General features: G+C 39.5%; 1 protein-coding gene across 7 annotated transcripts; it reads left to right on the forward strand.

Moving 5' to 3' along the window:
* Positions 1-352: 352 nt before the first annotated feature.
* Positions 353-13,604, forward strand: slc47a3 (solute carrier family 47 member 3). Of its 7 annotated transcripts, none has more exons than XM_058799734.1 (17): positions 353-689; positions 3,882-3,983; positions 4,095-4,163; positions 4,255-4,403; positions 4,588-4,630; positions 4,864-4,908; positions 4,983-5,080; positions 5,164-5,261; positions 5,374-5,487; positions 10,860-10,927; positions 11,002-11,110; positions 11,266-11,341; positions 11,781-11,850; positions 12,065-12,197; positions 12,702-12,796; positions 12,902-12,944; positions 13,030-13,604. In XM_058799734.1, the coding sequence occupies exons 1-17, from the start codon at positions 645-647 to the stop codon at positions 13,239-13,241; spliced, it is 1,569 nt and encodes a 522-aa protein (XP_058655717.1). In that variant the 5' UTR covers positions 353-644; the 3' UTR covers positions 13,242-13,604. The 7 variants fall into 7 exon arrangements, 6 of the variants coding, with proteins under 6 accessions (XP_058655717.1, XP_058655716.1, XP_058655718.1 ...); XM_058799733.1 differs by lacking the exon at positions 353-689 and adding an exon at positions 2,917-3,211; XM_058799735.1 differs by lacking the exons at positions 353-689; positions 3,882-3,983 and adding an exon at positions 2,917-3,211.
* Positions 13,605-13,647: the final 43 nt, after the last annotated feature.

The following is a 13,647-nucleotide window of genomic DNA, read 5'->3' on the forward strand; positions in this document are numbered from 1 at the left end:
CACCAGTTGGCGACATTAGAAACTGCATCAGCAGTTGTAGTGTCCATGAGCAGTGTTTGACTGAACATAGCAACCGATTAGAAATATCAAATGTCAGTTTTGCCATTATGGAGGATAGTGTTCAAGATTGCATGGGATTTAATGCTTTACTGGATACTGAAGGAGACAGCAAGCAAATGCTTCGAGGACTGTCCCAAAACAGAGTCTCTGATCGCTTTCCTGGCAAACATAGGGATATCTGAGGGACACATTTGCTGTTATATTACAAGCTCTTATAATAATACATTTATTTAGACTGGGGTGCACATTGAGACGTGTACACGATGTGAGCTCTGCCACAAACCCCTCTAAGGCTGCATTTACACTGCAGGTCTTGATGACCAATTCCGATTTTGTGACTATATCCGATTTTTTGGACGACGTGCTTACATTTCTTTTAAAAGTGACCCGTATCCGATGTGTGCCTTTTACACTGCACTTGGTGAAACAAGCCAAAAATAGCATATGACATCACAAATCAATTTGAATAGTACATTAAGTTTAATTTATTGACATGTAATTCATATAGAAACGTTTTTAATGCAATAGTTACATCTATACATCAAAATAATTATATATCCTAGTACAAATTCTTCAGGACAGTGATGTACGCAGCTCCGCTGAAAGCTTGCGAGTGGAATAATACTCAGGTGGTAGATATTAAGCTGTGTTATTTTAGTAATTAAAACTAAATGCGCTCATCAGTGATTGTATATCAAAGGCAGGGACATGTTTGTGTGCATTTTATTTTGTGGTTTCAATGGAACGAACTGGACCGAAGCGCTCGTCTGAGCACGAGCCGCCGTCACTGACAACAGCACTCAGCGTGATTTCAAAAGCAACACATTTCAGCGTCAGACCGCCTTTTATTTAACACAAACGAACGAAATTAATACTCTGCTACTCAACTAGAGATGTTTCATTTTTTACAGGTTTGTCTGTACCGCGAAATGTTTCAAAAACCTCACTTTTCAATGACGTAGGAGTCGCATTTACAGGGGAATATCCGATCTGACCGCTTACACGGCAGGCGCAAATGCACGTATCCGATTCAAATCTGATTTATTTCCACATATGAATGAGGCCTGAAACCGATCGGAGAATATCGGAATCCATGTGATTTTTTCCTGCTTACACGGTCGTGGGCCATATCCGATCTGTGCCACATGGGAGGAAAAAATCGGAATTGGGTCACTTGAACCATGCAGTGTAAATGCGGCCTAAGTGTTCTACCTCTAACTTTTCTGAGTGAACAGTACTTGTGTGTGACTGCTCTTTGTGTGTTTCAATATTTCTGCGCGTGCTGAAATGAGCAGAACAAGTGGTTCCTATCAAACAAACCTGTTTTTTCACTTCAAAACTTACTATATGCATTAATCTGGGCGATAAACAAATAATAAAACCACTACTTCAAGAAACACAGTATCGATATTATTATGTGAGGTTCTCGCCTGTCGCCATACAACAGTAGGCTATCTCACAGTTGCCAAGTCCGCGTATTGTACGCGACTTTGGGCTTCTTTTTTTGTAAAGTTGCGGGAAAAAATCCCTGGTCGCGGGTTGCGGTTTTTTGGGCTTATTTTTAAAAATATGGTCGCTTATGGAAATCTGACAAGCAACTTAGCTTTTTTATTTATGTTCGCCTGTATTCTCCAATGCATTGATTGACACTCTGTCTGCTGGCAGTTAATAGCCAACTAGTGCAATAATATAAGTGCTGTAGCGTAATTTGCCATATGTTCCGCCCCCTCATTGGAGAAAAATCACATTCAAAAAGACGACACGTGACGCTGTAATCCAAGCGATGACAGAAGTAGAAATAGAGGAGTGGGATGACTTTCTTTTAGCCTATTCTTTTAGTTTTGTAATGTATTAATTATCACGGGCTGTAATAAAAAAACAAGTAGTCATATCCTAATACTGATCAATACATTTGGTTCGAATAGCCTGGTATGGCAAGATGTCTTAAAATGTATTTCTTTTTTTTTAACATTTAAACCACATTATTAGATTACCTTTTGACTTCACGAATACACACATGACAGCTTAATGATATTTTTTCTTTTTTTATAATATTTTTTAATATTATTATATAATATTTTCTTTTAATATAATATATATTATAATTGAATATATAATTGAATATAATATTTTATATTTTTCTATAATATTTATGTGGCATTTTGTTTTTTATGTCATTTATTTGATAGTTATGTATACATTATTTTATTTTAAATGGAAGAAAAACCTGTTTTTGACCTCAAAATAAAGCACTTTGCCGCTGTAGATGGCTGTGGGGATGAGCAGTTTTGTGGTGCTTGGAATTCTTTATAATTAATTTAAAAAAAATATTGCGACATTGATGCCTCAAGAAGGTGTAATTGTTCAAATAACACATTGTTTCATTTTAATATATATATATTTTTTAAATGTAACCAAGTGTTTTTCAAGTGTAATATTTCTGTAAAGGCTAGGGACAGAAAAATTGACATTTCCATAGAATGACCCCTATATATTTTATATACAGCTCCCCTTTGAAGCTCTTGTGCTTTTCTCCTTTTCCATCTCTACAATCCTATTCTGCTCAGGTGATTGGAGACGAGTTTTGTTCCCACTTTTGTTGCAGTTTGCTAATTTTTGTAAAATAGCTTCTGTTTTTGCTTTTCAGATAAGAGAGTGGTTTCAGTTTAATATGTTGCAGGCTCATATATTGGTAATAAATAATTGATAATAAATAATATTGATGATAATAAATCATCAAAAAAATATTGGGCTTGTTTTGGGCTTGTTTTTGAAGCTGCGGTTGCTTATTTGTCTCGCGAGAGTTGGCAACTGTGCTATCCATTAATATTTCAAGATCGATCCGCCCACCCGACGTCAGCTTTATTGGACTTGGACTGTGACTCAATTATTGTGACCACCAAAAGAAAGTATACTGTTGAACTTTATATTCAAAACTACAAAGATAAGAACAGCTTTCTAAAGACACGTGTTCCAGATTTCTGAATCAGATATAGCTCTTGGCTATTTCTGATATATCAAACCATTTGTCAGGATGAACGAACCAGAAAACACATCCAGATGTCAAGGGTGCTTGAGATGTTTTAGAAGTTTTTTACCTGTGCACTTTACAAGAGAAATTGTAAACTTATGCTTTCTAGCTCTGCCTGTGGTGAGTACTACGTCCTCGTTTGTTTGTTTGTTTGTTTGTTTTAAATCTAAATCACATTTAACTTTATGGTTTAATCGTTTAACTGATACTGTTTAGCATTATTATTTTAATCAGTATTTGTACAGTAGCCCTACATCATTTTATCATCCATAAAGGTGAAGTGTGTCTTCTTGAGCCCTGTTTAGTTATTTCAGAGGTGTCCAATCCATCAATCAGAGTTTAATTCCCTAATACACACCTGGACCAGCTAAGCAAGATGTTCAATATTATTAGAAACTTCCTGATGGGAGACACGAAGCTTTTCACTTTCCAGTTCAAAGCAAATGTTTCGCAAAATGATTCAGTGTTTCACACGCTGGCGACGCCTGCTGGTCAAAACATTTTTATTTTATTTTACATTTTATGTTCTCTGGTATGAGAATTTCTGCTTTCTACCTGCAACCAATTACAAAATAGCAAATAAATGGAAAACTGCTTTCTTTGAAAAACAGTTGTCATCATGATTGTTTCAAGCCAGCAAAAGCAATGTAATAGTACCGTTTTGGTGGACACAAATCTTTATATAAAACAATCTTTTGAGTTTTAATTGAGCTAGCATCACAGCTAAACCTTTATTATTCACTGACCATGTCAACCATGTGACCCGTGTCTCTGTGTTTTCTTCTCATAGTTTTTGTCCTATCTTTTCGACTATTTAATTATTTTTGTAAGCACTGTGTTCTGTGGGCACCTGGGAAAGGTAGAGCTTGATGGCGTGACTCTTGCCACAGCTGTGAGTTTTATATATTTGTCTCCTCTTTAACTGATATGTGGAATGTAATTTTAAATATAATTTTTTTAAATATAAGCGATTAATGAGAGTTCATTGCGTTTTCACCAACAGGTCATCAGTGTTATGGGTATTGGTATTGGTTATGGCTTGTCCGCAGCATGTGACACACTTATTTCTCAGGTAGAAATGAGTTTTCCTGTTCATTCACATATAAACAAATATAACCACTTTTTTTTGTTTGTTTTTTACATTGTTGCGCTGTCTTTTGCAGGCTTTTGGAGCTGGTAACTTGCATCTAGTTGGTGTAATAACTCAGAAAGCAATTTTAATTCTGATGCTCGCATGTTTGCCATGCTGTGCTTTTCTTATCAATACAGAGTCAATATTACTGCTTGTAGGGCAAAGCCCAGAGGTTGCCAGGTGAGCACTATTCAAGATTGTAATTAGCAGATTGGCATATACTGACCCTGAAATAAAACAAGAATCCATGCAATAATATCCTTCAATAAAAGCTTTATGGAACATATTGATGTTCTCAACAGGAATTAGTTATTAATGAAGAAACAGGCTACAACATAACCTCAGAACTGTTATTCTGTTTCAGATTATCTCAGCTGTATGTGAACATTTTTTTGCCTGGTCTTCCGGTAAGTACTTCCATTATTTAGAAAAGTCATCCCCACTTCAATGTTACACACACTCTTATTTTGTCACGTCTCAAATGTACTAAATGCTTAAAAGAAAAGCCTCTCCTTTTTGGTCTAATGGTTGTTATTTCATAGACTTGGTGACTAAAATATGATTTTTCATGATCAGGTACATAATTTAAAGTATTTAGGGCTCTCAGTGTGGAAAAATAACACTGTTATTTTTGTCTCAGGCTGCTTTTGTGTTCATTATTGAAGCAAAATATCTACAGAATCAGGTATGAGAAACACATTAAAATGTAATGTTCTGTGAAAGCATGAATGTGAAACTTAATGAAATCTCTCATTAAAGGGAATTATTTGGCCCCTGGTCATTACCGGAGTAGTGGCAAATGTCCTAAATGCTTTAATCAACTATATCTTCCTCTTTGTCCTGGACTTTGGTGTTCCGTAAGTTTCCTTAATATTTGCTGTTAAACTAAGCCACAGAAAGTAGCAATAGGACTTACCGACCATGTGTATTTCATCTGCAGTGGATCAGCAGCTGCTAATACAATCTCACAGTACAGCTTGGCGATCATATTGTTTATCTACATCCGATGCACAGGTCTTCATAAGGATACTTGGCCTGGTAAGTTGGTGAGAAATCTGTTATTATATGACCTCTCTCCATGTGTGTGTATGCAACAGTCACTGCTAGCTGATCCAGATACAATATAAAGCATTTCTTTTTTGCTGTATAGGTTGGTCGATGGACTGTTTGCAGGAGTGGGACTCATTCATCCATCTGGCCATTCCAAGTATGCTCATGATGTGTGCAGAGTGGTGGACTTATGAGATTGGAGGACTGCTGTCAGGTTAGAGTGCACACTTGTCAAACTGCTATACGACATTTTTAGAGCATGTCTGGAATATGTCTAGTCATTTGTTTAGTATTTTTAGAGTTGATATTGGAGATGAATAGATCATAACTCACAGGATGCTGAATTGGAATGACAGAAAGAAGTTACATTTTTTTCATTAGCTCGCAAAACATAAATACACTAATTTTGAGCAATTATGACTTTAATATGTTTTTATTGCATTTTTTATGACTTTGGGGTAAATTTCTGGAAAATGAAGTGTTCTTATATAAACTATATAATTTAAAACCTAACAGATGTCATGGATTGGCCAGGCCCTACGCTCCACCAGTCACAACGATCCACATCACCCGAGTACTAATCACGCTCACCTGCACCCTATCACATCAGTCATCAACTCCAGTATATAAGCCATCACAACAGTCACTCACATTGTCCGATCTCGTAACCACGACGTGGACTCTACTCCCCACGATCTACGTGTTGATTATATACATCGCTGACTTACTTACCTCTGTGTGCCTTACCTCCTGTCTCTACTCCTTGTGTCCTCCTCTCCTCCGTGACTCCTCCGTGGGAGAAAAACTTTATCGACTTTGACAAGGATCCATGTCCATTCACCGATATTCTCTCCAATTCCGAACCCTCGCTGCCGCCAGCGGCTGGAATGTACCGTCTTTGCTTACAGCCTTCAGACAAGGGCTTAATCCCCAACTCCGTCTTCACCTCAGTGCTTATGACGATACGTATGGTCTGGAGAAATTTATCCAACTGGCCATCAGGTGCTCCAACCGCATTCAGTCTTGCTCCACAGATTCCTCCACAGCCATTGCCACTCCTCCTCCACGCCGACCAGAGACCAGTGACCCTCCAGAACCCATGCAAACAGACTCAACCCGCCTTTCACCACAAGAGAGACAGAAACGGATCACCCAAGGTTTGTCTATACTGTGGCGCTAGTGGGCATAAGATCCTGGAGTGCCCTCTTCGTCCCCCCCGGACCTTGGTGAGTACCGTCCGTCCTCAATTCACCAAACTAAACCCTCTTTCCACACGTGCTCAGCTTACTGCCGAATCCTTTGTGATTACAGTTACCGTCCTCCTCGACTCTGGCTCTGCGGGAAACTTAATTTCTGGAGACCTTATCCAGCAGCTCCGGCTCCCGACCTCGGTCACGGAGACAGCTTACAAGGTCCAATCCATAACTGGCAAACCCCTAACACGACGTCACGTCCGCCACAGTGTGGGACCCTTACGATTACGCATCGGACAATTACATCAGGAGGAACTCCATTTGCTGGTTCTGGAGGGCTCCACTGTGGATATCATCCTTGGCCGCCCCTGGCTGCTGCAGCATGATCCCCACCTATCCTGGAGGACAGGAGAAGTCCTAAAGTGGTGCCACCATATTCACCAAGCTGGACCTCCGCAGCGCCTATAACCTCATTCAGATCCGGGAAGGGGACAAATGGAAGACCGCTTTTGTGAACCCCACCAGCCACTACGAATATCGGGTGATGCCCTATGGGTTAGTCAACGCCCCTTCCGTCTTCCAAGGATTCATGCATGAGGTGCTCCGGGAGTTCCTTCATCGCTTTGTCATCGTGTACATAGACAACATCCTCATCTACTCCCGGAGCCTGGCCGAACATCGCCAACACGTTGTGGAGGTCCTCCAACGCTTACGGGAGTTCCATCTATATCTCAAAGCCGAAAAATTCACCTTCCATCAATCCACAGTCCATTTCCTCGGGTATATCATCAACAGTGGTGGCATCCACATGGACAAGGGGAAGGTGGAGGCTATCACATCCTGGCCCCTTCCTATCAACATCAAAGAGCTTCAAAGATTCTTAGGATTTTCCAATTTCTACCGACGGTTTATATCCAACTACAGCACCATCACCAGCCCACTCACTGAACTACTCAAAGGAAACACCAAATCACTAACCTGGAATCCTAGTGCCCTAGAAGCCTTTGACAAACTCAAACACGCCTTCACCAGTGCTCCACTCCTCGTTCACCCCAATCCCAAGTTACCTTTCATCGCAGAGGTTGATGCTTCCACAACAGGCGTCGGAGCCATACTATCGCAGCAGCAGGGGACGCCTCCCAAACTCCATCCATGCGCCTACTTCTCCCGAAAACTCAGCCCGGCGGAAAGAAATTATGACGTTGGCAATCGTGAACTCTTGGCCATCAAACTCTCCTTGGAAGAGTGGAGGCACTGGTTGGAGGGGGCTGCACACCCCTTCTTAGTGTTGACAGACCATAATCTACAGTATCCCCGCGAAGCCAAGCGGTTAAACCCCAGACAAGCCAGGTGGGCGCTATTCTTCACCCGATTCCAATTCAAAATCTCCTATCGTCCTGGCTCTAAGAATGTAAAGGCGGACGTCCTGTCCCGCATCCATAACCCTGAAGACAATAATGAAGAACCGACGAAGATTTTACCCACCGAGATCATCACCAGTCCCATTCAATGGACCTCTCCACCAGTCGCCTCTACCACTCCACCTGCCAATCCGCCGGGCTGCCCCCCGGATCACCAGTATGTCCCAAGAACCCAACGCATCCCGCTCATCCGTACCACCCATACCTCCCTTGGTACTGGCCACCCAGGGGCCAACGCTACTCTCTCGCTGCTACAAGATCACTTCTGGTGGCCCAATATGGCCAGGGATGTGAGAAGGTTCGTCCAGGGCTGCCCTGACTGCGCCATCTCCAAAAGCTCCCGTCATCTCCCCACTGGCAAATTACTTCCACTACCCATACCTCACCGCCCTTGGTCACATCTAGGAGTGGATTTCATCACGGATCTACCAGCCTCTGATGGTAATACATGTATCTTCGTCATCATAGACTGATTTTCTAAGTTCTGTCATCTTATACCCCTCAAAGGCCTTCCCACAGCACTGCAAACAGCAGAACTCCTGTTCAACCACATCTTCCGTTATTATGGTATACCTGAGGACATTGTATCGGACAGAGGACCGCAATTCATCTCTCGTGTCTGGAAGGCCTTCTTCTCCCTCCTGGGTGTGACCGTAAGCCTATCTTCTGGCTACCATCCGCAGTCAAACGGGCAGACCGAACGCAAGATCCAGGAAGTGGGACGCTTCCTAAGAACCTTCTGCCATGGTCACCAGGACTCTTGGAACCAGTTCCTAGGCTGGGCCGAGTACGCCCAAAATTCACTACGTCAGAGCTCCACTGGACTCACTCCCTTCCAGTGCGTACTCGGTTTCCAGCCTCCCCTGTTCCCTTGGTCAGGAGAGCCATCTGAAGTCCCCGCCATCGACTACTGGTTCCGAGAGAGCGAGAGAGTCTGGGACACCGCACACCACCAACTCCAGCAGGCAGTGCACAGACAAAGGATGGCAGCAGACCCCCGAAGATCCGCCAATCCCGAATAACAACCCGGGCAAAAGGTCTGGCTTTCCACAAGGAACATCAAGCTGTGCCTGCCTAGCCGGAAACTTAGTCCCAGATTCGTTGGCCCCTTCACTATCCTGGAACGAATCAACCCCGTCACGTATAAACTACAGTTGCCTCCACACTACAAAATTCACCCCACCTTCCATGTGTCCCTACTTAAACCCTTCTCTCCTCCTGTTTCTCCAGGGCCTGACCAGACTGAAGAACCCCCTCTCCCGCTCAGCTTAGATGAAGGAGCTGTATACCGAGTCAAGGAGATACTGGAATCCCGACGCCGTGGCGGTACACTGGAATACCTCGTGGACTGGGAGGGTTACGGTCCTGAGGAATGCTCATGGGTGCCTAGAGATGACATTCTGGACCCGACACTCCTCGAAGAATTCCACTCGGCACACCCCGATCACCCAGCACCCCGAGGCCGGGGTAGACCACCACGACGGCCCTCAGGAGCGGATTTGTCACGGATTTGCCAGGCCCTACGCTCCACCAATCACAATGATCCACATCACCCGAGTACTAATCACGCTCACCTGCACTTATATATACCAGTATATAAGCCATCACAACAGTCACTCACATTGTCCGATCTCGTAACCACGACGTGGACTCTACTCCCCACGATCTACATGTTGAGTATATACATCGCTGACTTACTTACCTCTATGTGCCTTACCTCCTGTCTCTACTCCTTGTGTCCTCCTCTCCTCCCAGATCATCTGTCTTGGCAATCCGTGTGTCTCCGAAGATTCCCTCATCTCGTCGTCGCCGCTACCCTGTGGAATAGAGCATCATTACTATTGACCTCCTCATTCATCGGAACTCGCTAGTGAATTCTATTACTCACCTCCTGATGTTGATCCATCACTCCAGCCACCTTCTGCTATTCAATAAATACTTACGTACTGCCACTTACCTTTGTGTCCGGCCCTATCTGTTAAAACAGAAAAATGACAGAAATAAAATACTTTTAAAATATGTAAATGTACGTCAGCACAGATAGCCTTGTGGGCAGCTCGTCAACATACAGTGCCGTTGCGCTACGGGTGTTCACTTCCTGTCAGTTCTGATCTATCCTATCGAAATAAAAGGCACAAATGCAAATAATAAGTCTTTAAAAAAATATATGAAAATGTATTTTCTTTTATTAATATTTTAAAATGTTTCTGATAATATGATTGTTTATGTGTATGATAACATAAAATTAGTGCTGTAAAAAGATTTTGTTTACATTATATATGTATGTGTACTGTGTATATTTATTATGTATATATACAAAATATATATATTGAAAATATTTACGTTTATACATTTATATATTCATATTCTTATATTTTATATTATATATAAATATATTTAATATATAAACAACATATTTTTCTTAAATATATACATATATACATAATAAATATACACAGAATACACATATATTATGTAAACAAAAACTTATTTTGGATGCGATTAATCACGATTCATTTTTTGAAAGCACTATATAAAATTGATATAACTTAAAATGTATTTTTAAAACTACTCTTACAGCAAACAAATTTATGTATGAATGTGATTTAAATTGATCAAAAACGAATCACTCCAAGGCACTTGAAATTATGAGTGACACCCTAATGAAATGTGTTGGTGCACTTTTGTGTTATTTTTAATGTAAAGCCATGTGAATAAAGGCTTTTTAAATTTTTACTATAATTTCTAGTGCCTTAGAGTAATTAGTTTTTTGATGAATTTAGAAATCTCACATCCAAAAAGCACTGATTTATGGACTTTATACCGCAGCAGCATTTTTTGCATATTTTTGATGTATGATTTAAATTTAATTCTACTTTCTGAAATTCAAAATTGAATTGCAATTCTGCATCCATTTTAATTCAGATTTGACTCAAAATGAACCCTGTTCCTGACCTATTTTTTTATGGCAGGTCTGATAAGTGAAGAGGAGCTCGGAGCTCAGTCGGTTGTGTATGGACTGGCAAATATTGCATATATGGTATATATTTATTAGTGTGAAAGTGTTTTATTTCAAGGTTGCATGAGCACTTAAAGTCAGTGGCCTGTGTTCAGTTCCCTATAGGGTTCAGTGTAGCTGGCAATGTGAGAGTGGGCAATGCCATGGGAGCAGGAGATGTTGAGCAAGCCAAGCTCTCTGCCAAACTCTCTATGATTTGTGCAGGTAATACTAAGAAAGAACACAGATTTTAGATTCTTCTTACACAAATCCTTACTTTATGCCTGTATACATCACTAACTAGCACTGTAAATTATTTTTATACCATGCTAAAATTCTTATGGAAATGTGGAAATTATTTTATTTTATTTTATTTTCAGTCTCTGTTGCAGTGGTTTTGGCAACTGTAATTGGTTCTTCAAGGAATGTAATTGCTTATATCTTCACAAATGAAAAGTGAGTGTTCTTCCTTAGTTAAAAACATTTGCTTCTTAACTACTTTTCATAATCTATCTCTGTACGTTTCTCCTAATATCACTAGTTCTTAAGTGGCAACTCCAGAATGAACTTTGCTCATGTAGTACTTTAAATATGAACTTTATGTATTTAAGGCATTTCAAAATCTTTGTTAAGAAGAGGTTTTAGATTGACATTAGTACAGATACAAACAAAAAGTTAGTCATTTATAGTATACATTTTTAATTAATAATAATATATTTTGCATCTATAATTAACATAAAATTAACCTGCTTTGAGAAAGAAATAAAATAATTTAAAGCCACAAAACTCAAAGCCTCAAAGTCATAAAATATGGAAAACTGTTACTTTGAAAACAGCATTTTGAGAAAAACAAGACTAATATTGGGGCAATTGTTTTCTTTCCTTCCTCTCACAGAGACATCACAATGAGGGTTGCCACGGTAATGGTTTTATTCGCTCCTTTCCATCTTCTTGATGCCACAGCGGTAAGTCATTAGCAGAGTTGTGTTAGAGCACTCACAGCCCTCATTAGTGTTAATAACAATACTGACAACACCAACACAGTGATCAGGAAAGTTGAGTCCAAACCTTAATTATGTTGGATGTTATCCCTTATACTCAAACACATCTGAAACTACACTGCATAGGGTCATCTGGGGAGAAAATATTCATTATTATTTCTTCCTTCAAACCAACTAGGCAGCAGGTGGCAGTATAGTGAAAGGTCTGGGCAAGCAGAAGATTGGGGCAGTCTGCAACCTTGTTGGATATTATGCTGTTGGCTTTCCTATAGGAATATCCCTGATGTTTGCTGCAAAATGGGGAATTTTTGGTAAGGCATAAATGCAATGTAATAAATAAAAAATATAGATTTTTTTTTAATCAATTACATATTAAATTGTATTAAAAAAAATGTATTACTGTTAAATACAATGTATTATTATTAAGCTTATATATTATATGTAATTAATATTCTTTCAATATTAATATTAATAAATTGAGTGTATAATAATAATAATACACAAACATAATAAATTGTATCTAATATTTATAACTTATATTATAAATGTATATTATATACATTAAAATATCATTTAAAACATTTTATATGATTTAATATATTTATTGATATTTATTAATATTACATGTGACAGTAAAACATTAATTATAGTAAATTTTATTTAAAAATATTTCAAATTTATATTAAAATAGAAATGTACATCAAAAATAGCATTTGATATATTTTATAATGATATTTATATATATATATATAAAAAAATCTTTTCACTCTGTCTTGCATTCTAAACATTCTATCCATTCTTCTAATCTTCTCAAGGTCTGTGGACTGGCCTGTTAATTTCTGTCTTCCTTCAGTCAGTGTTCCTCATTGCCCTTCTTTTCAAACTGAACTGGAGAAAAGCCTCTGAAGAGGTGAGGAATATAGGATTTCCTTCCATTAAAAGTTAATTTAGTCCTTTTACAGTGCACTTAAGTGAGACTTTTCACTGATCTACTGATGAACTTTTCACTTTCCAGGCACAGATCAGGGCAGGTGTACTGACGAGAGGGACAGATGATGGTAATATGATTGTTGTGACACTAACAACTCAAGAAGTCTGATTTTATTTAATGAGGCATGCTAATAAGGGTCATTTTCTTGACAGGTGCGCAAGAGGACGGCGGATATATTGAGGGCTGTGATGCGAATAATGCTACAGATATGGATGGGCTAGTAAATGAGGAGACCGAAGTGCTAGTTGCTACAGTGAGAGTGCAGCTGCCATTGAGTGTGTTAGTGTTGCGCCGCGGTCTGGCCCTGGCAGCTATGCTAGCGCTCCTCGCTGCTGGACTTTCTGTTAAGTTCTTTCTAAAGTGATGACGTTATAGCAGCTGAAGGACTGATACTGGGGAAATGTTAGAGTGTCTTAAAGCAGACAGAGAGTCCAGCCAGTGCATGTCTAAGGCTGCCATCCAAAAGCAACCAGTGCAACATGTCCATTATGTCCACTTTGTACTGTATCTGTAAGGCAGGTGAGGCAGCTTTCTGGGATTTCAGACAATGTCCAGGCACTGTTTTGTTTACATGACATTGGGTATGTAATTTTGTACTTACTCATTTTGTATTAATGTTTATATTTATTTATATAAATATATTTATTAATATATCATTTATTAACATTTACTCTGTTAAACAAAAACAACCTGTACAATCCCAAGTCCTACAATAAATCCAGCATATAAGGCTATTTTCTCATTCCCACGTGCTCTCACATCTTTACCAT

Source organism: Onychostoma macrolepis, chromosome 15 (genome assembly GCF_012432095.1).
Source record: "Onychostoma macrolepis isolate SWU-2019 chromosome 15, ASM1243209v1, whole genome shotgun sequence".
Classification (NCBI taxonomy): Eukaryota; Metazoa; Chordata; class Actinopteri; order Cypriniformes; family Cyprinidae; genus Onychostoma; species Onychostoma macrolepis.